Raw genomic sequence first — 25,376 nt, forward strand, 5'->3', positions numbered from 1 at the left:
GCAACAAAGCATACTGCAGTACAACATCTAAAATAAAGCTGCTTTTCTTCCCTGCCCAGGTCATTGCTGGTGCGTGGATGGGAGAGGACGTTATGTCATGGATTCCTTGGTCTCGCGCTCAGCAGAACTTCCCAAATGTCAGTTGGTTTTTCTTCCTAAATAGTTGCCTTTACCTGTTCTTACAAATTTTAATATTAATTGAGAATTCTAGTATGATATGCATGAAGCAAGGCTTGTTTCTAACCATTGCAAGAAACGAAAAAGGAATTTTATACTTGTTTTGCTAATTCATTTAATTTCACTATGTGTGATTTTGGCTTGCGTGATTTGAAAATGGACCTTCTACTGTTGATGGCCCTGCTTGAGCAGGGAGGTTGGACCAGATGTTCAACCAGATGTCTCCAGAGGTCCCTTCTAGCCTCAACCATCCTGTGATTCTGTGGCTGTCAAACACCGATCAGGAATTCTCTGCCTGAGGCTGTAGCAGAGCCTTATGGAGATGTTCTAAGGAGCTGGGGATGTACCCATTTCTCTAGCTTGGGTTTGAGAACTTGATTTTATTTTAACATTCATGTATGTTTTCCCTCTTACAGGCCAGACGTCATGTCAGCGATCTCGAACCAATGCCTTAATTTCCAGCTGGAGACAGAGTGGTTCAAAGCTGGATGCCTCTGCAGCTGATCTATTCATCCCCCACTGCCTTGAGGTGATTTAACATGACTAAGGGAGGAAGAAACAAAACCTCCCCGGTTTTGCTTATACCACGCCAAAGGCCTGTACAGTTTCAGTCTATGCTCCTTAAGCATCCCTTGCACATTCCTATTAACCTGAAAGAAAAGGGTAAGACAAAACAAACAGCAGATGTTGCCCTGCATGAGGCAGAATTTAAATAGTTTTGAGATGAAGACCAGCTCTGTTCCTGCCTACACTTCCCTCCTGCAGGGTGGCTCTGCCTTTTGCAGGGCTGTGCTTAAAAGGCACAACTTAATTGACTGACATTTGGGGAGCTCTTTCTTTCTGAGCTGTGGGAGAATGTCAGAAGGAGAGGGAGTTGGATGCAGGTATCCCCAAATAGGGTCTATGACGCTCTTGAAACATGGCAGTGACCAGGACAGAGCCCTGAGATGGGCAAGGAACAGACATTTCATACCAAGATTACACCAGAACTTCATCTCAATGGCCTTTCAGTCTGCCTACTGCTTCTCTCAGGGCCTGGTCTGTGTATTAAATTAGGTTGACTGTATTTTAATATTTCATGTTTCTTTTTAGCATGTTGTATTAATGAACATATGTAAATATAATCAAATATTTTAACCAAGCTTTGGGATATGGATTCTGGTGTGTCTGTATTAATACACATTACTCTCCAATGACATGTAATTGATTCTTCATAGACAGGAGAATATGCTGTGCTGCAGAGATCTGACACAGATATGTGGTGCATAGATCCTGTGTCAGGAGAAGTGTTCCAGCGTGGCAGCAAAGGTTCGGACGGCAATCCTGAGTGTGAGTAATGCTTTACCTGCAGTCTGTGATGCCAGTGGCCATGTCTCATGCTTTGTGGCACATGTACTTTCCTTTTCAGAATGACACCTGTGAAAACATGGGGAGCTTACAGTTTAATTCCTCAGTGATGTGATACATACAAGCAAGTCATCGAGAGGGTACCTGAAAACAGTTATCCTTTACTTTGATAACACCAGAAATAAACCAGTCTAGACAAACTGATGAACAGGCTTCTTGCATTTTTTTACCTTCCATTTCTTACCACCAGAGAAAATTCTTTGGGCTTGTGTATGAGTTTTCTGAGGCAGTGAATCCTGAGCTGTGGGAACTGGGCCACGTGCAGTCAGTGAGTCCATTTTACATGATCCACAACCGCTCCATGGAATGCAATTGGATCTATAATACCTTTTTATTGTCTTCAAATAAAGACAGAGAGCCTTTGAAGTCTCATAGGAGGTGGGAGATCCAAAAAGTTGAAGAATCCCTGCTCGTAGGATTTGAGATGCCGTATTGGAGGCCATGCACTGGCTCTGCTCTTTTGAGCAGTACAGGCAGCCCAAGAGCCTACAGTTCTGCTGTGCTTGTGTATTCAGTTCCTCGCCTAGTGATTTTGTCCTTTCCATCTCCCATAGAAAATTTGTGAGAATAATCTGCTGGCTTCAGGCAAACCTTCTCCTGTAACATCTATAACAGAGTAGGTAAATACTCAGGAGAGGATAGTGAGTTAGACAGTACTTTCATCTGACCCAGCAACTCTGCTTTCTTATTCTCATATATGGGCTAACGATAGAAGTCCATGAAGACATGCAACAGGCCTGATGGGGGATAAGTAACTGCACGTTCACTGAGGAATTAATTGTGTAATGGTTCATTACACAGGTTTACAATCTTACTCTGACACTTGCGGATGAACAAAATTAGTAAGAATCAACTTCGTCTCAAGTTCGAATTGAACTTTTTGGATTTTCTTGTGTGGTTGCACATGCTCATGTCCCTGTTTTGTTTGCTTAGGGGAGAGCATAAATATTGCTGTTTTGTGGTTGGGTTTTCTTTCCAGTTTTGAAGGTATAAAACTGGGACATTTTGACTGTTTTAAAATGTAAATAATCATCTTATTAAATTTAAAATGACCTTGCTCAAAAATTCTTACTAAAAAGATTAATTTGATTTTTTTTTAAATTTAAAATATCAACATCTAAATGATACACTATCAAATCTATGGAAAAAAAAAAGATGTAAATGCAAAATAAATATCAGTATTTTTTAAACTATTTTATTGATGCAAACCTTTATATCTTGCACTTTAATCTTTAGAAAAAATGTGGATTTTCTAGTGGAAGTAGAATTCCCCTTTTCTATAATGATTCAAATTATTTATGTTTTCATGATCACTTGTCTGTCTTCGTTCTAATAAAACAGGCTGAAAACACTGCTGTTAAAGTCTTTAGGACAATTCTGTACACCAGCATAGTTTATTTCTGCAGATCATCAGTTTGTTGTCATCTGTTCAGTGTCTTGCAATGAATTTCTGTCTTTACAGGTCCTAGTTTCTGTAATATACTGAAGTCTAAAACTGGTTTACGAGAAGCTGGCAAAGGCTACATCCCAGAATGTGAAGGGGACAACGGGACTTTCTCACCTGTGCAGTGCAGCCAGAATCAAGAGAGCTGCTGGTGTGTCTTTGACAATGGAGAAGAGGTGCCAGGGACACGAGTAAGCGGAGGAAGACCTGCATGTGCAAGTGAGTTCCTGCTTGAGGCACATTGCTTCTGAGTAAGTCCAGGTCTGGAACTTGACCCAGATCCTAAATTTTTCCAGTATTTAGTTGTATTTAAGCTTTTTTGTCTAGTCCTTTACAGAGGGTTTTGCTCAAGTGCTATGGTTATCTTTGTATTAGAGCTGATTTCAGACCTACCTGGGCATGATGTCCAGTTTTCTTCAAGTGCTTTGTCAGGGAGAAAGGAGAAGGGAATGGATCTTTGACTTTTCCTTATTCATAAAATTGGTTAAATCAAAGCAGTTGAGCTATTAAACTTAGCTAAAAAGTCAATCTGAACAGCTTGCTGCAAACTTGAACCTGTTCCAGTCTGAGCTGGCTCTGGGATTAAAAGCCATTCAACTGACTAAAATAAAATTTAAAAAATGTATGCTTCTGCCATTCCTACTCTTGGTTTGTGACCAGAGTTGTGAAAAGGATGTGCCAAAACAGCACATATTCACAGAGTATGACCAGAGCTGCAAAGCACTGGAATTCACTCATGGTTTCCAGTGCGATGTCCAAATGGGAGACATTTAGATAAATTAAATTTGCAATGGCCTTCATACATCTCCCCATCACTGAAGTGAAGCAAAACAAATTAAACTTTCTACAAGGCTATGCTCCAAATTGTCATGATTAGTGGAAGCTAGAGAAGTAAAAAGAAAACCTTCAACTAGTGCCTGCAGGGCACTGCTGTTTCCATAGTTCTTTGGGTTTTTTTAAATGAGAGCTTTTGGTAGATTCATGAAAATTAGACCACATGATAAGAAATTGCTTCGGTTTCCTTTTTGTGATATTGCTATATAAAGAGCAACATATGCTCACCAACCTGATTGCGTCAGCCCAGCTGGCTGTGAGGCATTTTAATAAATTAGATAACTCCTCAGCCAACTTGGAAACCACCACCAACGTAATTTCTTTGAACTCTCTTGTACCAATAGAAATCTATGTGGATGGGATTATACGAGAAGCCACAGGGAGACCCCAGGGTTGTATCTGCCCCATGCAGTGTGGTGGTGTGTGGAGATGCCCAGCTGAACTCAGAAGAGATGAGCTCCAGAGCTAGGGTGGCGTAGCCATGTCAGTGTAGCAGTCCAACACAGGTTTCTAGCTCTTCAGAGCAGCAGAGCTGATCAGTCTCACAAGTACAGTGCTGCTGCCATCCTGCTTTCAGGTTATGGGCTAGTATCTCTGTGGGACATGGGGCTGTGTGGTATTTATTTCGTTTGGACCAGCTGGAGGAACTGAGTGTGACACCCAGCACTCAGCAATATGGATTAACGTTCCCATAGACTCTGAAGGTGAACAGGGAAAAGTGTAAGCGTTTCTAGTAGGCCAGAGAAAAGTCAGAACTAGTTGTAAATGTTAAGTCCTTGATAGCTCCTTCTCTCCACGAAAGCTCGTTTTTCTAGATTTTCCCCTAAATTCCAAGGGAATTTATGGAACATGTTCTAAGAACGGTGTAGGTGTACCCCGAGATATGCCCCTAAGATGATTTTACATTTTGTGTGCACATCTGATGTTTCTTGGGATCCTGTAATGCTGTACTTTTCCTAGAGGAAATAGTGACTGAATGATTAATGACTTTTCTTTTTTAAAAGACTGAGCTGAGAGAGAGAAATGCTTTGAAAATATAGTGGAAAGCTGGCTTTACTTAACGCTATTTGTTATTTTCTGCATAGAAATACCGTTGAAATAATCTTAATGATTTTCCTGGATTTTGAAATAGCAATGGAACTTTTTCGTGCTAACCAACTTAGTTATTGTGTAAGAATAAAGAAGCAAAAGTTATTTTTCCCCTCAGTCTATCCAGCCTTATCCCTCTAGTCCTGGGAACTACTAATAACTGTTCGGTAAAAAGGGAAGGGAGTATTATCTTACTGTCTTGGAGATCTTGAGTATCAGCAAAGAAGCTGTTGTGGTGGGAAAATATGATAAACTTCTCCTCCAACATCAGACCAGACAGCTGTAAACAACAAGTAATAACTTCACAGTGCCCCGTAGATGCAATGAGGTTTTTATTAGCTTAATCATTTCCATCAGAGGTAGAATCCAACTTTTTCTAGTTGACATGCACTGGAGAGATGATGCCAAATATCTTAGCAGTCCTCACACGCAGCTTCCATCCTCATGCCCGCTTTCCATAGCTCTGAGTAGAGACAGAGGAGAGAAAGCCTTCCAGAGAACGTCCTGGAGACAACAGTTTCCTTATATAAATCTTTAGAAAGACCTGTGAACGAAGTGTCAATGTTCAACTGCATTCTCATTCACTCTTACAGGACTGAGAAATTGGGGCAGAAATAGAAGAGTAACAAAATGGTGCAGGCTTGATAACAATAGTAAATGTGATGACATCTGTAGAGGGATAAATGAGCAAATTACTGATTGTGAACTGAAACTTGTTAACCACACCAGGAAACCATCCATTACTTATGTTTTGGGGGCTGGTTATTTCCCTGGTTCACACACCAGCTCTCATTGGAACTGACAGTAAAAGGCTGTGGCAGCATACAGCTGAGACCGGATTGGACTTGCTGGATATAGGGATGTGTTAGAGCAATAAAGAGAAAACACTGATTTTCATATACTATGTATAAAGAGATATTAATGTAATTTACACATAGTTTACATTGGTCAGGATAAGTATTACTGTCTCTTTTACAGTGTTATCTTTTGGTCCTAAAATCTCAAGAGGTTTATTAAAAGTTTGTTAAGCAAGGATGCCAGGTTTCCACCTTTACTGAAAATGAGACTGGATACAGAGTCAATGAGTGAAGAGGAGGAATGTAGTGGCCCCATTTACAGAGTTATTGCAGAAAAGATGCTAAAAAAGAGACTTGGAAAAAATGCATTTGACAATTCAGAGAGGCAGATATGAAAGCCTTTTATTTTGGCATTGTAACATTCAGGGTTGGAAAACAAATACGTACTGTGCATACGATCCCAGATTCATCCTGCAATGTTTTAAGCTTAACTGAAGTGGCTCTTAAGCTGAGGAATTAATCTCCATGTCTCCATCAGAAGGGGAGAAAGAGGCTGCTCAGATCTGAACCATGAGCAATGTTTGCCTTCCTCCAGTCACTAGGGAGGTTGGGACTGATCTGAGCATTGCTATTTGGAAAATGATCTATATATAGACCAAGCAAATGAATTGTAGGATATGAGAACATATTTTTCTTCATATTTATTTCTAAGTGAGGAAGTTGTTTTTAATTCCTATGTTTTGTAGCTCTAGAACTCGGAAGTGTTTAATTACTACTAGATATACTCAGTAATTAGGTTGGGATTTGGTTAATATTGAGTGAAGCAGTTAGTTTGTACTGTTAGTAGAAATTAATTGTAGTTAGCCTGCTATAATAGTCTGTTACAGTGGGCTAGCAGGGTTGAAATGACTGTATTGATGCATAGTGAGTTGATGATTGTGTAAACTCTGTGCTCCAGCTCCGAAGTTGTATACTACTGTTAAGGACCTGCTGAGTCACCAGAAACATCCTGGTGCCATTGAAGACACCGTAGTCATGAGCTCCTGATCTTAAAGTTTTCAAACTTCGCTATAAAGGGAATTGAGATTTTTTTTTTTTAGCCCTGCCTGTTTCCACTGGATATCTTTTGTGAAGTTTTGTTCTGCTGATGGTTGGAAACCTCCTTCTCATTTCCTGCTTAAAATTATTCACGACTATTTTAAACTTATCTGTTCTTAGAAACCATGCATGTGTCTTTCTGGGCCCAATGCATTACCCATCAAAGTCAATATGTGTCTTTTCATTGTCTTTAGTAAACTGAACCATGCTGACATCAAACCAGATCCAAGCTGAGATGAGTGGGAAATGCACCGAGTGCTGTCTAGGTTTTCTGTGTTGATACAAGGGTTACGTGGACTTTTTACTCAAAGTGCTTCATAGCGTGCCACTAATATACCCCCTTTCTCATGTGCCTAAAGGTCCACAGTGTGCTCTGCCATTCGCTGCCTCGTCTGTTCTCAACGGAGCTGTATTTTGTGAAAACGTTTCTGGACAAGCTTCAAGCGTTCAGCAGTGCTGGCTGGTGTGTCACCAGGGCTTCCACAGCGCCTCTTCCATCACGTCGTTTCAGTGTGATGTGCAACAGCATCGATGGGTCTCGGCTGTCCCACTCTCCCAGGCCTGCCAGAGTATGTCTGAACTGCCAGGGGTTGGGAAGGGTGCAGGGCAATGTAAATGGATGTACAAAAGTCTGCTTTCATCACAAAGCTACTGTGTGAGTGACAATAGTAGGACACAACAGTTATATGGGAGTTGCTAAATTAAGGTGCAGTAGATTAATCCTGTCTTCTGCCATCTTCATCTCTGCCTCTTGACTGGCTCCTATGCCAGAAACAGTCCCACTTTTCTGTATTAATATAGTTGTAAATAGTTATTCAATCTATATGCGGATTTTTCTCTGTTAGTTAAAAGATGCTGGCACCCTGAAGTGATTCTGATGGAACCACTTAGTCCTGGAAGAACAGATGAGCACCAGATGTTTGGATTTGGCAGAACTTGACTGTTTATTTGCATAATCAAGTCACTGTTACTTCTGCATCTTTTTTCAGCAGTCTGTTCTTCAGGATTGTTGTTGTCTTTGTTAGCTGACTTGTGGTATTTTTCAAATTATTTTTCTTTCAAGAAAAAATGGCACTTTAAATCTTGGAAGAATTGATTGTCTATTCAGAGCTCATGTAATTGGACATTAATGTTGGCCTTTTCAATTATTTCAAGTAGAGATACACTCTGATCAAAATGACAGTTTGTAGCAGTGCAGAGAAACGCAGATCTTAATGCCAAGTTTGCAGCTACTCTTCATCTCCAGAATGGGTTAAACCCATTCTGGAAACCCCTGTATTGACACATTTCCAGTTGTACCCCAGGTCTTCTATTCCAAATGTAAATGATTTTAAACTTTACATTTCAGTCTGAGACTTTTGTCTGTCTGTAACCCTGTTTGTTTGCTAGGTTTTTGTATCATGTTATGAAGTAACTTTCATGTTTGCCTGATGGCAGTTGAATAACTGTAAGGACAGAGGGGAGTGTGTGGCAATCTGATACAAGATGCCATTTAATGCAAGCTAAGGAGTTTCCCCAGCAATTTGTGTTTGAAATAGAGCATGGTTTTAATGAAAGAGAAAAAATTCTCAACACATCAGAAGGCGATTGAATAAACTTCACGATAATGGAGAATTCACCACAACACTTAGTAACTTGTTCCAATGGATAATTACCCCACACTCTTAAAAATCTTATTTCCTCTTCTGTATGTGTACTCTTACAGCTTGTGGTTAAGTCAAGCCTTAAGTACTCTCTGATAAACTAAACAGATAGAGGGCTTTGTGCCTTGCAGGAAGAAGCAGGGTTTTGTATCCTCTGGTCCCTCCCACCGTTCTCCTTGGAAGCTCTCCAGGCTTTCCCATGCTTGTTTTGGGGTGAGGGATGGGGAAATGTGCTCCAGCAGTGACACTTGTAGGGGATGCAGCGAGGGTCTGTAGAGGAGGTGAATGAGGGGAGAGCTCTGCCACCTGTCCAAGCTGGTGGAGTAAGAGCCAGCTCCATTTAGAGGTGGCATGACAGCATGACCACTGTGCTGAATCTTAAATAACAGACCCTCTGTGAAGCCTGGGATCAGCGAACTCCAGTGGAGGCAAGAAATTTGCACCTGTTTTTTTTTTCTGGCTAAAAACTGGCTAAATAGATTTTCATTTTTTGACTGATGAGCTCACAAACTTCTCATTGATTTGTGTGATTTACATCACTTTGGTTTGCTATCAAAAAATTGGAAGGCCCTTGTAGATGTCCATGTCAATGCCATTGTTATGCAATCAAATTTATTCTCTCCTAAAACTTCATTCCCGGTTAATTTGACAAGCTAGGTTTCTGAAGGACCATTTGAATTAGTATTAATTGCTTTAACCATTTAATTCCTTTTTTAATAGAAGACTTTTCATAACTGTGTCTAAGAGAAGCAGAGGTTGGCACACTAATAATTCCTGTCTTCCTCTTTCTTTCCTAAGTATTGGCATAACATCAGCTTTCATCTAGTTCTCTAGAAATTCCTATCTGCTAAGGCTTATAAAAATTGTCATTAATGATCTGGATTGTTCCCTATCCTTCTGTGAGTTAGTGCTCCAGTGTAAAATTTCTCTTTATTATTATATAACCATGTTACCTGGCTTTTTCCCTAATGCACAACATACATATTTATCAAGCATGTCTCTTGCTACTTATTATTTACTAACAACTCTACTGCTTTCACCTAGAAATGGGGACGTGCTATTGATGTAAGATCAAAATGCCAAATCAGTGTTGTCTTTTCTCAAAGTAATTTTGAAAGTCAGTTTTTACATTAGTGAGACTACTAAATGCCCTTTCTACTTAATTTTTAGAACTCAGATTATTTCAGACAGTCCAAGCTCGAACACACTTTCAACTACTACTGCCTCCTGAGAAGACTTGTAGTTCTGACTACTCTGGATTACTCCAGGCATTCCAGATATTTATTTTAGATGAGTTGAAGGCTCGTGGTTTATGTCACCTCCAGGTAATTTCAGTTCCTTATTCTCTGTTGTTGTTGGTGGTGGGTTTTTTTTTTTTGGTTGGTTGGGTCTTTTTGTATTAAAAAAAAAAAAAGGTGAGACACAAAGTAGAACTTTGCCTGTTTGAGAGAGGTGGAAGAGCAGAACATGGCGTGAAATCTATCAGGATTGGCAGCACTCTTATATGGATGACTGGGAACATAGGATGTTTAGTTTCAGTGACCCCACATCGGCAAATCAACTTAATTGTAGCTATAGAAGTCATATCACATCAGTCCAATATTTATTAAAAATATGTTTGATGGAAGAGAGCATTTTGACTATTCTTACAGTGAGTAAAAGACCTGCTAAAATTATCTGGTTTTACAGGCCCTTTCGAAAATGTTGCTTTTGAGCACAGCACAGTGCAAATGAGTAGGGAAAGGCAAGAATGAGAAGTTCCTTAGGTTGACTAACAGTGGTTTCATTTAATTTTGAATTCAAGGTAAATGCGTTTGGAAATACTGGCTCAGTTTCTGTCTGTGATAATTCCACTGTCTATGTTGAATGCTTGAGCGTGGACCGCCTGGGGGTGAACGTCACGTGGAGGACTCAGCTGGAAAACATCCCAGCAGCTTCTCTCCCTGACTTACGTGATATTGGTAAGTTTGTTTTCCTCTGATATTTCTGTGAATTAAACCTGCTTTGCTTTTAATTGTTTTGCTTCCCTGTATCTGCCCTTAGGAGACACTAACAGGGTATTGTAAATGCTCACTGAAGTAGTCTGTCTTTATAACACTGGAGTTGTGTTTTTGAGCTTTTGGTGTTGATATATTTCTGTTTTCAGGCTGTGACTGCACAGTGGAAAGGAGCTATAATTGAATGTGTCTTTCAGATAGGACTGTCTCTCCCAGCTTCCTTAACTGAGATCGAAAATTACTTTATCAGGCATGAGCTGAACTGTCCCAGATGTTAATTTCCATTGGGCAGGTCTTCAGTGGTGGAAAAGATTGTGTTCCTTATTGAGTTGGACTCAGAGAAACACAGTTCACACATTGCCAAATATATAACTAATTTCTTCCAAGTGTGTTTTTTTTTTTCCTTTCTTTCTTTTCCCCCTTTTTCTATTTATTACATTACCTTTGACACTAAAGAATGACCCTTACCTTGGACATCCTAGAGCAATTACGCAGAGACTACTGACTGACAGGTCTTTGCTGTGGTTTCCAGGCGAGTTAGGGGTGGTGTAAGGGACTTCTTTCAAAGCAGCCAGTGTTTCCCTTTAAAATAAAAGACGTGAAAGATATATCCCAAGTTCAAATGCCCTCTGTGCCACCTTTTCTCCAGTTTTACTGCTTTGCAATGGTGTTCCTGGCCCTAAATAACTCTGCTGCATGTGTCCTTCCCCCTAACTTTGGGACTTGGAGACGTGTGCCCTACAGCAGTTTTTGCCTCATCAGAGCTGAGTTCAAAAGCCTTCAGGACACAGAGAGCGGCTGCAGTGGTCATGTGGTTCCTGGCTTTACAATCTGTGTTTACATCCATTCAGTTGCTCCAGATTATAAGGGAAACGTGAATATTCAAGCAGTTTGCAGAAGGTGGATCGAAGTATGAGTGTGTTTGGTTTTATATTAAACTTTACTTTTGAAAGTGTTCCACTTTGAGGGTGTTGCATTTTTGACCCTCTCCACACTATAATTTCCCCAGAGTACTAAAATTGCCTTTCAGGGAATGACTGTATGGTTTCAGAAGATGTGGAGCAGAACCTGCTCGCTCTATACTCCCAGCACCATCAATTTCCATTACCTTCTAAGGCAGTTTTGAGTCTTTCTGTTTGAGGTATTTTCTGGTGTATTTACACAGGGTGAGCAAACTGGCTTTCTGATTTGAAAATCTATGTTACTGAAAAGCTTTGTTCATCTCCTAGATTCTTTATGGGTAAATGAGAAGTCTTGCTTTTTTTTTTCTGCTGTGGAGTAGCTGAGAAAAAAATTGCTAAACAGAAGCGCAGCGTGCACATGTTCCCAATGGAGAGCCTCAAATCTAAATTACTCGTGAATGCTTCATTACTTTTTTTCCTTGCAGATATTTTCATGTACTAAATTCCTAGCCTGTGAAATTCCCTTTATGAAGGATCTTATGTCATTTGGCTTTGTAGCTTAGACCTCAGCTCTAAAATATTGCGGAACACTTGCAGTATTTTTTCTCTTTTCTGTTCAAAGGGCAAAATACTATGGATTATAAAAATGAGCTTTTGGTGGATGAACATATAGTAAACAATTCCCATCAGTGAGACTGGAGGAAATCAATCCTTGCCCTCTACAACCAATATTTTAAGCTGTGTCTTTGTACTCTATATTTTCCTTAAAGAAAAAAAATAGAACAAATTTACTTTTTTTTTTCCTTTTCCTTTCTCTCCCTTTCTCGTTTAGACAATATAAACTCTAGGTAGTGATATGATCCCTTTTCTGTTGAAATTAATGTGTCATTCAACAGAAGCAAACCTTAAATCAGCTAGGTTGATCAAAGCTGAAGGAAACAGAGCACTGAGAATATGAGGACTGATCTGTCGGCTTTAATGCAAGGTCTGTTCCCTGTAGCCCATAAGTGTAAAAACCTCGTGTCCCTCCTCTGCAAAGGGGGAAACAACATCGACATGACAGCAATCGGCTATGGACCAACATTCAGACAGAGAGGGCACTACGCCTTCAGTATTAAAGGTCTAGGATGATCTTTCAGAAAAAACATTGTGTGTCTGTGGTGCATTCGGCATGGGCATGAGGGCAGCACTGCCTTGCCGGAGCCTCATACCTGGCTGTGAAATTCTTGCCTCGCACAACTGAAAAGCCACCTGTGGGCTACAGTGCAGAGTTAGGAAACTTGTCATGTGAGAAGGGAGTGGTACATTCAACTATTTGCCTTGGACACATCAGTCACAAAATAATAATCTTTGTACAGTGTGTGAGCTGTAACATTCCTCACGCTCTCTTTATGTATATAACACCCTCCCTGTGAAAATTCAACAGCCAGGGTCCTTGTTGTACTCAAAAAACTCAAAGCACACAGAGTGCAGGACTTCCCGTTTGCTGGATTACTGGGCTGCCCATCACCTCTAGCTACAGTAGGCCGTTGTCTTGCAAATTTGAAGCAGTAAACCACACCAACATTTCATTCAATGCCATAAAGCCTGCAGGGCTAAGCAGAATGTGATAGCAAAAAAAATCCACTGGGAACACTCTTCTTGGAGTACTTCTGGTCCAGACAAACTGGGGAATTCACTCTTGATTGAGCACTGAAAGTTGTTCTTGCACAAGTCATCGAAAGGGAAGCTGTCTGGGCAACTAAGAATGTAGAGAGGAGGAGAGATAATGACTTTCCAGCTTTAAACACCAGCTTCAGCAATTGTGAAGAGCGTGCCTGTTGCATAGGTGGATATGTTGAATATCAGCAGTGTGATGGAAGGTGTGGAAGGTGATTATTATATTGTTACAGATTCTGGCCTTCAAAGACAAACCAATGAAATGCTGAAAAATAAGCAAATGAAACTCATTGAAAAAAACAATAATAAATTCAATCCAAATGTCAGATAATGTTGGTTTTCATCTGCTGAATTTTTGTAACTCAGAAATCAGATTTTGTTCTTTGATGCTTTAGTTTTCAAATATGCAATTTTTTTTGTGGGTTTTTTTTTTTTTTTGCTGTTTCCTTAACACTCTACATGTACTGAGATTAGGACTTTAATCTGACAGACACTGTACAGATTTGTTCTTGTCTGCTCTTTGCAAACATGCTTGTATTTCTGTATCCACCTATGTTTTTAATTAAAGTTCATCAGTCTCTGTGTGGTTATCCATTCCCATATTGCGAATCTCTTTCATGCTATTTTATTGTATTTTTTGACCCCTTTAGAAAATGCAATTGTTGGAGAAAATCTCATTGGAGCATTTATAAAAGAGATTGAGGATGGTGATTTTCTGCTGCATTTGGACTCCAAGCAATTCGTAGCAGATTCATTCATTGATTTTCCCCGGGATGAAGAGTTTGATCTGTCTCCAAGTGTGCAGCTAGGATGTAGAAGTGGATTTCGAAGAATTTCATCTCCTGGGAAAGCAGTCCCAAATTCGCAAGGATGTGGTACGTCTCAGTTTAGCTTTCCCTTCTTTGATGGTGTTATGAATCAGTATAAAGCTAAAGCTGGAAAATCATCAGTGAACTTGTGTTTATAGTTAGTATGTGGAAGGTGTTAAGCACTAATGTGAATGATAAGTCTGAGAGATGGGAATTACTGCTTTGCTTACTGTTCGGTACTTGTGTTGCAGATGAACTTGAACCAATGACGGGGAAACAGGCATCATGACACTGACATTGCATAGAAGGTTTTGCAAACATTTTGGGGGATTTTTTAGATCCGTCTGGAATTAGAAGGTTTTTCTGTAATGTACGTGATCCTTAATAAGAAGATTTCATGAAGATAATGTAGCCAGAGCTTCAGATGATGATACATTATTCAGAATAGAAACCTAGATGCAGAAATGGCAGAAGTCCTGAGACTGTGAATTCCTGGGCCAAGTCCAGACAGCTCAGATGGAAGTTTTCTCAGTGCTGGCCAACACCCAGACCTGATTGCAGTTCTGCCCTCTTTTCATCTTCTTTCCTTCTGTTTAGTCTGCTTCCCTGGAACGGGCTGCCTTTCTGCCAACATCCTGCGTAGGGCTGCCAAACCTACCTTTGACGGATCCCCATGGCTGTGCCTAGCACTCCTGTGCACCAGGTTGTGCTGACAAAGAGTCTTTGCCTTAGCAGTCCCACTCATGTTTCTGTCGACACCAACCCTCCTGCCGTGCAACACTCATCGTTCTCGTTGGCCCAGTTAGCCTCAGTGAGTCTGTCTTACTTATGCCAGTTTGGGATGTATTCACTATTTCGAGCTTTCTTTTGGGAACAGAGGAGGGATGTACCACTTCTAGGTGTAAGATCAACAGTAGCAGGTATTGGATAAGTTTTCCAATATGGGGAATATTTTCAGATGGGAGAACTTCAACACTATGCACCTTAAGTTAGAGACCCTAAGAGCAAATCAAATCACATGAAAACAACTTAACTCCCTGCTTGGTATGGTGGTTCTCTTTAAGTTAGGAGAGCTTCCTAACGCTTGGGCAAGGGCTGAAAAGTAATCAAGTGGTGAATCAGCTCTGAACTGCTGCAGTTTCCAGCTTGGACCTTTAAGGGTAAATTGACTGCAGTTTTAGTTCATCTTCGTAGTCTGAAACACTTCAGATTTTGGTTATTTAAATACACCATGCAGAAAAAAGATTAATTCCTACTGAGAATCCGGAGTCTGTAACAACTTGCAGTTACTTAACAAGATGTACTCTTGTACTGATTAAAGGTATCATTATTTATTAAGTGGAGTCCACCACTTAGAGCAGAAGAACTTACAAAGAATTGGATCTTTCTGCCAAATATTTCCTGCCAGGGACAAAGGCCTCTAGGAAGCAGTGAATTAATTCACCTTGTAAGTTAGTTCACACATATTTGAACTAGCTAGCTGTAGAAAAAGTCACTTAATAAAACAGACTTGTCAAAGAAATGTAGAAAAGAGACAGCTTCTGCTCCAGCTTTTGGCAGAGATTTTGTATTCTAAGATGTCATGGTAGACACACTGCTGGACACTGGTTTATGTAGTAGGACTGTGCATTTTATTCTAAACAGGGGATTTAGGAATTCAGTTTCTGGTTCCTCTAAGAAATATTTGTATATATATTTAGTTTTATTTAGCATTATGGATATATTCTGGTCATTTATCCTGTTTGGGTCTGTTTCTCTACTAATAATAAGGACTAGTAGTAAGAAGTTATCACCTGTGATTACAGAAATCAAAGTTGTGTGACGGTGACAGGGATTCTTTCTTTATTCTCTTCCCTTTCCTGTTCCTCCTTGTTGTTGAAACACAGACTGTCTTTTCAGATCCTGATCTTATTGATTTGTTTGTTTTCATTTCACTGTAAGTGATGTTTCCTCTTGCCTCAGAAAACATCGATAGCTCTTAGTAGTGGTAGCTTCCTGGTGTTCTCAATAAACTCAATATTTTCACTGAGGAACATGCAGCTTGCATGAACCTGCCTCTTCATCTTTTGTGTAGTTTCTTACAGTCATCTGTTTGTTTAGGTTTGCATCTATAGTAGCTTTTTTCCATGTTTTTCCGCCTGTAAAACTGGTAACATTTATTGTGTGTTAGTTTTTCTTCTGTGACATTTTTTTCTTTGTCTCAGTCTTACACTGAGTTACTTTACCCCACAGGTATTTATGAATATAATTCATTAAGAGTCTAAGTAACAGTTTTATTTTAGCTAAATTTTAAAGTGACAAAAGACACTTTCTTTGCTAAGGTGTGAGTCAAAGAGAGATGGAAACTGTCCAGGAGGCAGCTTTATGAGCTCAACTTGTCTCCCTCCATTTATTTCAGGAGAAAGCCTGAAACCTGTTTGTGAGTTGTCTTTGTCTTATTATATGTTTTTATGCTGGTTCCTTTTATTTAGAATGCTTGGCAACTCTATCAGAATTGTTTTGAGCAGAGCATAACCCAAACCAAATAAAGTGCTAGATTTATAGCTGAGCTGGCAGCTCAAGACTTTGTTTCTAATAATCTGGATCAAGAATCTGATATCCCAAAGTTTTCCACTATCCCTGGAGGGAGGAAAGAGCAGTGCAAGCATTGGGTAATGATCAGTTGTGACAGTCTTTAAGCATGCTTAACATAGTGAGAGTCCTTAAGTAAAAGGATGCTACTGTGAGGAGTGGTACCCCTGCACAGAGCTGCTTTACGTTTCCCCAGTGAGTTGTTCTTTAGCCTGGAAATTGCTACTCAGCATGTTGTTCCCCTGCTACAGAGAAGCCTAAGTCTGGTTAGAAGTGAGGCCAGGTTACCCATCTCATGTGCAGGAGCAAGAGATTCAATTTGGGTGTTTAAATTTAAATTTTATTTTATTATTTTATTTTATTTTATTTTATTTTATTTATTTATTTTTTCCTATTCTAGGGATACAAATTTTGGGCCCAGTGCTAACGCTTAGCTCTGAGATTGTGGCCCAAGGCTGTTCTCTAGTGTCCTACATTGTTAAAACATGAGTGTTAAACCTTGAAAGAAGTGCAATATGATGGTTTGTCTGACTTCTAGAATCAAACTTAACCTCTATGTGATTGTGTCAAGTGTAACCTATAGCTGAAATGATACATGCCTTCAAGAGTTACAGTCGAGAAAACATGCGTCTCTGCACCAACTTTTTTTGCTGTTCTTTGTGCCCTTTTGTTAATCTAATGTGTCAGACAAAAGGCAATTTTACTTCTTAAAATGTGATAGGAGTCACAGATGTTACTTTCACATCATGACTAAACCTACTAAAACAGGAGAATACTTTGAAAAGCTTAATTTGTTCTTTTTTAAACTTTAATTGCTTAATTAGTCTCCCTCATCCTTTGCATTTTATCTTCAATTTAGGCATGGATTATTCATTTCATTTTAATTTGTACTGTTGCTGATTTGCAATGAGTATCCTTTTTGCACGTGTTGAAAAATATCTTTAAAATGTATCAGACATTCTTGTGTATTAAATAATATGCATGAGAAAGGAGAATTCTGTCTGATCCAGGACTTTTTCGTTCTGTAATTGATTTTATGTATGTGTTATACCTAGAGCAATTGCCTCGATACGTACTTGGGAGGAAAATTTCAATTGCACAGTTGTCTCATTCTAGACTTTCCCATTGGACCATTTAGAGCAGATGAAGGAAGATATGATCATTTTTACACTAGCTGTCTTTGCAGTCTATTCTAATCTAGGTGCTTCTATAAGTTAAATTAATTTACATTCCAGTGTGTTGGCCAGAACAGCAATTCATCATATGAGTTGTAGTGGGGATGGCCAATTTTCCATTACTGTTTCTCTCTCATACAAGCTTAAACTGCTGTCAAGACATAGGGCAAGAACAGAAATGAAGTTTTGCACCTTGTCAAAGTCCCAAAATATACATTTGATAGTGTTTTGAAGGAAATCTACATCTGGAAAGCAGCTGTGAAATAACAAGTAAAGGTATTGTCCTGCAAATGTGTCTGCAACTCTTCTGCTTTAATGTTCATTTGAATGGTCTGGAGGGAAAGACAGTATTTCATGTCCTCACAGAAGATAAAGAGTTTTCCTTATAATATGCAACAGGTCAGCTGGAAATATTACTCCCAATTTGTTCTGAAAGTGATATATATATAGACTAAGAATATCTTTTTGGTTTGTGTTTGGGTTGTCATGCGCGCAACTAGTGACTTTTAATCCAGCCATTACTGTTTAGTTTGGAAGTGCTTACCAAAAATTTCATTACCAGGAATTCTGAATGAGTGTTACCATATGGTGGGTTTCTGTATGATTTTTTTGGAGTTTCTACTCCTAGGAGAATTCCTGTTTCTGTCTGTAGTGTTAGAAGTTACTCTGTTTGTAGCTTGTGTTCCTTTGTTTTCTTTCACCACCTATTCACAAAGTGCATTATCTTATTACAAATGGATTTGACATATGGAAATCAGACCTGGACTTGGCATTTCCAAAAAGCTTGATGTGCACTAATTCAAGAACATTTTTAGGGTGATCTGAGAAAAAAAGACCCTGTCTATATTCCAGTCATTGGTGAGTTTAATGAACATTTAAGGAATGTTTACTTGTGTTATCCCACTTAGAAATGCATATATTAAGAGCTTGAAGCCTATGGCAAGTCTACCAGCATGGTATATATATACACCCACACATGTGTGCAAATGCCTGAACTGCTTGGATTCCAAAAGAGTAATAAGGTGGTTGTTCTCTTTACAGTTGTTTGTCCTCCAGGCAGTCATTTCCAGAATGATGAATGCATTCCCTGCCCTCTTGGCTACTATCAGCATCAGACAGGACGTTCCTCCTGTATCAAGTGTCCTGTGGGCAAAACTACCAACTCCTATGGGGCATTCAGCGCTGATCACTGTAAGTAGAACTCATTTTTTCCCTTATCCTTTGTATTCTGGCTTCAAATAACTAATGGAATTTTTTTTTTCATCTGTAAGGTTAAAAAAAAAAAAAATCCTCCCTCTGGGGTTTTTGGGATAGATATGATCCCTTCTGCATACATTCAAAGACATTTTACAAAGACAGAACAAACTGTCTGGTGTTTTGACCAAAAATGCATGAGAAATGAGTGGTCAGTCTCATCCAGGATGTTGTGGTTCCTTAAGATGTGCTCATTGTCCTCAGAAATTATATTTGGGTATTCAGTATCAGTGAGAAACATCTTACATAGCTAATTTATTGGCACTTTCATGAACTCTAGAGTTGTCTTGTCTTTGTACAGTACTTTCCTCTGCAAATACAAATATTTCTCACAAAGCAACTATCAATATTTGCACTAAAGTTGGTGTATTCAGTTTGAATGCCTTTTTGCATGCAGTTCCATAAAGAAAATCACTTGTTAAGTCCAAATTCAGTTTTGTCTGCAGCATTAGCTCATGGATAAATAAATAAAAGTGAGTAGTGAGAATGAGTTTCTTGGCAGTGTTGGTGAGTATAGGGACTGCTTTGTTGTGTTTCAACCTGTTTATTCTCTTAAGCAGGATAAAAAAACCAGCTTTATTATAATGCACCCTGACATCAATGGGCTTTTGCCTAAGAAGACGTTAGATTGAGTTGTCATTCTTCATTTCCATACGTGTTCCCTGTGTGGGCATTGGACTCCTTGCTTAAAAGTTCAGTCCTTAGGTTTTCGTTACTGCACTTGCAGCTTTTGTTCCTGCAACTAAATCTACTCCCTGCCTGGTTTCCACCTTACCTGTGTGCTGAGTCTCAGTGCCAGACCTTTGCAAAGAGCCATGTTGTACACATTTAGCTTTCTTCTTCATTTCTTTCCCTGCTGTCTCCTTACAAAGTCTGAAGAGTTTGCTGAATTAACTGCCAGGAAAAAAAAAAGGGAAGTATTGACTTACAAACACAGCACAGGAAAACTGGAGGGCTGAAGTGTTCTCCTCTCTGCTGCTTACCCTATTTTCCTCCCAGAGGTTGTGCAAGGATGGCTGAGCCTCATGAGAAGCGTTTTCTAAACTACCTTAGCTCCTAGCTCAGTGCACTGAATTGAAACAATGCTGATGTTGGCACATTTTGGTATGTCAGACTAAACTCTGGTGGTTTCTTTGTACATAGATAAACCTCACTTGCTTCAGTAGCATCTCAGGAGGAGGGCATCAAAGTGGTTAACTTGTCAGGCTTAGTCCACCTGGGATTATCTGCTGCTACCTTAGATGTTGGTCAAATTTCCAGATTTCTTTCTGTGAAGCCCAGATACCTGATTTCTAAAGATTTCTGAATGATTAAAAATGTTAAGTAGTTGGGAAAATGCTGCTAATTAAAATCAAAGTTCTTCATTCTTTAAGAATACAGTGCGAGAACCTTTTCTTTCTCACTGAAAAGGAGAATAAAAAAAAAAAAAGATGAGGGGTGGAACAAATAACAAATTGATGTGATGGCTCTTATGCTGTGGTTCATAACATTTGTGGATCCATTGCAGCAGGCACTGAGCAAACCTGTGTGAAAATACATACTTCTCTATAATTCTTTGCTTTACAGTACTTAGCATAAATGAGATCTGATCCATGGCAGAGGATCCTAAAAATGTTTGGAATATGAATTGCAGTGACAACAAAGCAGTGAGACTACCATGTTTCAGAGCACAAAACACTACGCAAATTATAGATCAAATTTCAGTGAAGTCTCTGCTGTACTTAGAACACTTTTGTCCTACTGCACTGAAACATCATTGTCCTACTGCATTGACAGGACCAGAGGCAACGGGCACAAACCGAAACACAGGAGTTTCCCTCTGAACATCACGAAACACTTCTTTACTGTGAGAGTGACCGAGCACTGTCACAGGTTGGCCAGGGAAGTTGTGGAGTCTCCAGCCTTGGAGATGTTCAAAAGCCATCTGGACATGGCCCTAGGCAACCGGCTCTAGGTGGCCCTACTTGAGCAGAAGGGTTGGACCAGATGACCTCCACAGGTCCCTTCCAATCAGAACCATTCTGTGAAACACAGTGACAGTGTTATCAAAGTACCTTTTTTTCTTTTCTTGTTTACTTGTAACAGGTATCACGTACTGTCAAAGCAATGAGCAGGGTCTTCAGTGTGATGAAAATGGCCAGTATAGACCTTCCCAGCAAGATCCTGACACTAAGAAATCCTTCTGCATCGACGGCTTTGGAGCAGCGCTTGACTGGACTGAAACAGATGATCTCCTTACGGACTACCAGTGCCTAGGTAAGTGTCAGAAGAATATTTTGGATATGTTTTGACCCCACGTAAGTTAAACTTCTTTATGAAAAACTCATCGCTCCACGGCTGGCTTGCCAGCTTGTGGGGATTCACTTTCCCATAGCTGTGGCCTCTGCCTTAAGCCACATTGCTCCTTAGTCTTGCGTTTCTTGACTACATTGGGGAAGTCATCTCCTGTAAGTGAAAAGAGAGAAGCAGGTTTCATAGAATCATAGAATGGTTTCTTGCACTCAGATGGCTGACAGCTTTCAATGTATGCTAATCTGTTCTCTGCTGGAAACACAAAAGAATAATGAGATGGCTAATAGGAAAGAAGCAGAATGATGAATTTCCTTGTAAAATTATCACTCATCAGTGTGTTCATGTGAAATAGACTGTGTTTGACAATGACCTCACAGCTGCAGCATAACATCACCCTCTGGGCTCCTGCTCTATGGTATCTGACTTGGTGAACATATCCTTGCAAGCTGGGGGAACTTCTGCTTGAACACAGTTGTGAAATGCCAGTTCTCAAGGATAAATAATTTGAAAAAAAAATTAACCATGACATTTCTAGAAATTGTTTAAATGTATTTACTGTTTTAGTACTTCAATACTTGTCTTCTGTGGGAGCCCTTGGAACACTGGGGCTGGGCTTCAGGCAAATTGAAATAAATTAGATAGGTAGAAGGTCATCTTTTAAAAGCCCAAAGAAAGAGTGATAAAAAATAAGAGCTTCAGCAAGCTGGGTGTAATACAGGTAAGTACCTACACTACTATGCTTCAGAGATGCTACTGAAGCATCACAGAAGTCATCCATCAGTCCCCAAACTGCCTGCAGTAAGGTCTAATTACAGTTCTCAGCCCCAAAGCTTTTGCCTTGCCCAAAAATAGTTTTCCAGAAGTTTTTATTACTCATCATATGTTTGTTATCAAATTTAATAGAATATTCAGTTTAGAAACTGATGTCATTGTGTGCTCTGAATTAGACAATGTCTTATGTCAAGTGCGATCAGTGGAAGGAGCGTGAAATGCAAGCCTTCGGTTGTGAAAAGGTTGCAAAACTATTTTCAGTTAAAATAGATTTTATTTTCTCTGAGCATACTCGGAGACTGATTGCTCTTATGAACATGAGGTGTTAGCTTCTGTTGCTCTCAGTCACGAGGTAATTGGGATGTTTCTGTGAGCAGAGTACTCACAACAGCTTAATCCTTCTATTACTTACCTACCTTGAGCCTTCCTGCATGAGCATTTCTGACTCTGTCCAGGAAGGAGCAGTCATAGATATATGTTATTTTTGTGGATGATGTTGGAAGAGTTCACTGCAAAGAAATGTTGACAATTTAGGGTTTAAAAAAACAGCAAAAATGAACACCCAAGAAGACTGTTTTTGGGGTTTTTTTTAATAATTTACAAGCTAATTTAATTTTATTTTTTCTTTTAAAGATCATGCCGCATTTCCAGAAAGCATTATATGAAGTGAAACCGATTATCTCTATTTTTGTTTTTCCCCTTGCCCCTTCTACTTCCCTTAACTGAATTCAGCATGCAACAAGACAGCAGGGTCTGAAGACTGATCTTGCTTTGACAGGAGGCTGGCAATAGGGCAGGGTCAATAAATAACCCAACTGTTCTTTGTTTTTTTGAGTCTTCAGACACAAGAAGAATTTTCTTGTATGAATGCACAGTAATAATCTGTAACAACCCATGCTCATTCTTATTGTTCTCTCTCTTGTTGTATTTTAGGCCGTGCTTACCATTTATTGCAACAACAGGGATAGGATCTAGAGCTATACTCCAGTAATATGTGAGATGAAGGAGAATTTCTGCTACACCCTAAGCCTGTGAAATGGCTGAGTTGAGAAGTGGGCAGTGTGAACTAAAAAGTTCATGAAAATGGGAGCTGGTAGAATATTTTTCGTTCTACCTTTTTTTTTTCTTTTGACAAAGTAACTTTATGAACGTAATTCTTTTTCTTCATATTAAAAAATGAAATTCAAGAATTTAGAAAAAGGCAGCATTACCATTGGTTTGACAATGTTTTCAGTTTAACGGTTCGTTACACTTTCTTTCTCTTCTCTACTTTTCTCCCCTATTATTGCAGAGAAAATGGAGGGGTGGAATGAAGCCAGAATTAGGAAAAAAAAATCAGAAGGAAAGAAAAGCATTTTAAAATGTCATTTTTTATTTTGAATTTTGCATAGAAATGAGGGCAGCAAACAATTGCAAACAATATAAAAGCACTGCTTCTTATTCAGTTTTATACATGAATTCTGTTTTTAACCAGGCATCACTGCAAGCTGCAGATGTAGAAGAAATTTAGTTCAGTGCAGAGTTAGGCTAATGCTTATATTTTGGTGTCCTGTATTTCTAGGAAGGAAAAAAACTTCCACTTCTGTTTAGACCATCATTCTGCCCTCTCCCCAGCCAAGCCAGAGTGCAAGGATTTTTTTTGTGTTAAGTGTTTGGCTAGCCCTCATGTTCTTTCTGAGCAGAAATTACAGTTTTATCAAAAGCACCTGCTGACTCAGCCCTGACAACAGTGGACATTTGCTTCTCATTTAGTCCTGATTGTTTTGCTGTAAGAGTACAAATGATTGTTTTAAGAACTTATCCCTGATTTTTATTTTGTGGTTTATCCAGACATTTCAGGGACAGAGGCCTAGGATCCTCCTGCTGTACCTCTGTGCCCATGTGCGCAGGGGAGAAAAGGGCTGAGCCTCCACTTCTTCCATGTGCAGTCATCTCCCATGGGCTGAGATCAGACTGGGGCTCCTGCTTCTTAGGTCTTTTAGGTCTAGGCTGGATATTGGCTGCAATGAGCCAGGGTTTTCGCAGAATCACAGAATCAGCTAGGTTGGAAGAGACCTCTGGGATCACTGAGTCAACCTTTGACCTGACATGACTGTGTCAACTATACCATGGCACTAAGTGCCACATCCAGTTTTTTCTTAAACACCTCCAGGGATGGTGACTCCACCACCTCCCTGGGTAGCCCATTCCAATGCCTAATAACTCTTTCTGTGAAGAAATTCTTCTTAACGTCTAACCTGAACCTCCCCTGGTGCAGCTTGAGGCTATGCCCTCTAGTCCTGTCGCTAGTTGCCTGGGAGAAGAGGCCAACCCCCACCCTGCTACAACCTCCTTTCAGGTAGTTGTAGAGAGCTATAAGGTCTCCCCTCAGCCTTCTTTTCTCCAGGCTAAACAATCCCAGTTCTTCCAGCCACTCCTCATAGGTCATACCCTCCAGACCCTTCACCAGCTTTGTTGCCTTCCTCTGGACTCGCTCCGGCACCTCAATGTCTTTCTTGTAGTGAGAGGCCCAGAACTGGACACAGTACTCGAGGTGTGGCCTCACCAGTGCCGAGTACAGGGGGGACGATTACTTTGCATTCATTCGGGGCATTTAGAGGACAAGTCTGGTCAACAGGGGCCATACCAAGTCACCAAGTTCTTCCCTTCTCATTAATATGCTGTGTTCACTGAAAGATATTAGTATATCAACTGGCGGACACACTGTACCAAAAAACCTTTGTAATACAGGGAGCAGCAATCTGAGCAGGGTAGTAGTGGTGCCACTGTATGTCCCTTCACCAGACTATAATCTTCTGGGCACAAACCAAAGCCAAACCTTCTGGAGCATAAATTGGATTCCTCACCCCATTTAGTGACCTTTGGGTTTTGCATCTCTAGACCCTACGAGCTTTTCCCAGTTCGTGAACAGTGGTGCTTGTCAGTCATCCTTACACTCAGATGCAATGGGTCCAATTCAGAGGGAGCAGATAAAAGGGTTTGGTAAGTAAAGTGGCAGTCTGGAGTTAAAGGTTGAATGAAGGAGTAAAAAAGGAGCATGTAGGACATACTACCTTGGATAGATCCCTGAGCCTGAAGTCAGTGGAGATCAGGCTGTTGTGCTCCTTTAAACAAGTGATAAGGCTCCTGGATCAGAAGTAGTCAACGTGGATTCACCAAGGGGAAATCGTGCTTGACCAATCCAGCCTTCTATGATGACATGACTGGCTGTGTTGATGAGGGGAGAGCAGTGGATGTTATCTACCTTGACTTCAGCAAGGCTTTTGACACTGTCTCCCATAACATCCTCATAGGAAAGCTCAAGAAGTGTGGCTTAGATGAGTGCACAGTGAGGTGGATCGAGAACTGGCTGAATGACAGAGCCCAGAGGGTTGTGATCAGCGGTGCTTAGTCTAGTTGGAGGCCTGTGGCTAGTGGTGTTCCCCAGGGGTCAGTACTGGCTCTGGTCCTGTTCAAC

The 25,376-nt window shown here is 40.0% G+C and overlaps 1 protein-coding gene across 1 annotated transcript in view; it reads left to right on the top strand.

Moving 5' to 3' along the window:
• Positions 1-25,376, top strand: part of TG (thyroglobulin) — a 164,741-nt gene that overhangs the window by 21,086 nt on the left and 118,279 nt on the right. The window contains exons 13-22 of the mRNA XM_068396990.1: positions 60-137; positions 594-706; positions 1,395-1,506; positions 3,047-3,247; positions 7,206-7,415; positions 9,660-9,814; positions 10,294-10,450; positions 13,698-13,922; positions 18,644-18,793; positions 20,942-21,112. Coding sequence (XP_068253091.1) covers positions 60-137; positions 594-706; positions 1,395-1,506; positions 3,047-3,247; positions 7,206-7,415; positions 9,660-9,814; positions 10,294-10,450; positions 13,698-13,922; positions 18,644-18,793; positions 20,942-21,112 — 1,572 coding nt within the window. The remainder of the gene's footprint in view (positions 1-59; positions 138-593; positions 707-1,394; positions 1,507-3,046; positions 3,248-7,205; positions 7,416-9,659; positions 9,815-10,293; positions 10,451-13,697; positions 13,923-18,643; positions 18,794-20,941; positions 21,113-25,376) is intronic.

Source organism: Nyctibius grandis, chromosome 3 (genome assembly GCF_013368605.1).
Source record: "Nyctibius grandis isolate bNycGra1 chromosome 3, bNycGra1.pri, whole genome shotgun sequence".
Classification (NCBI taxonomy): Eukaryota; Metazoa; Chordata; class Aves; order Nyctibiiformes; family Nyctibiidae; genus Nyctibius; species Nyctibius grandis.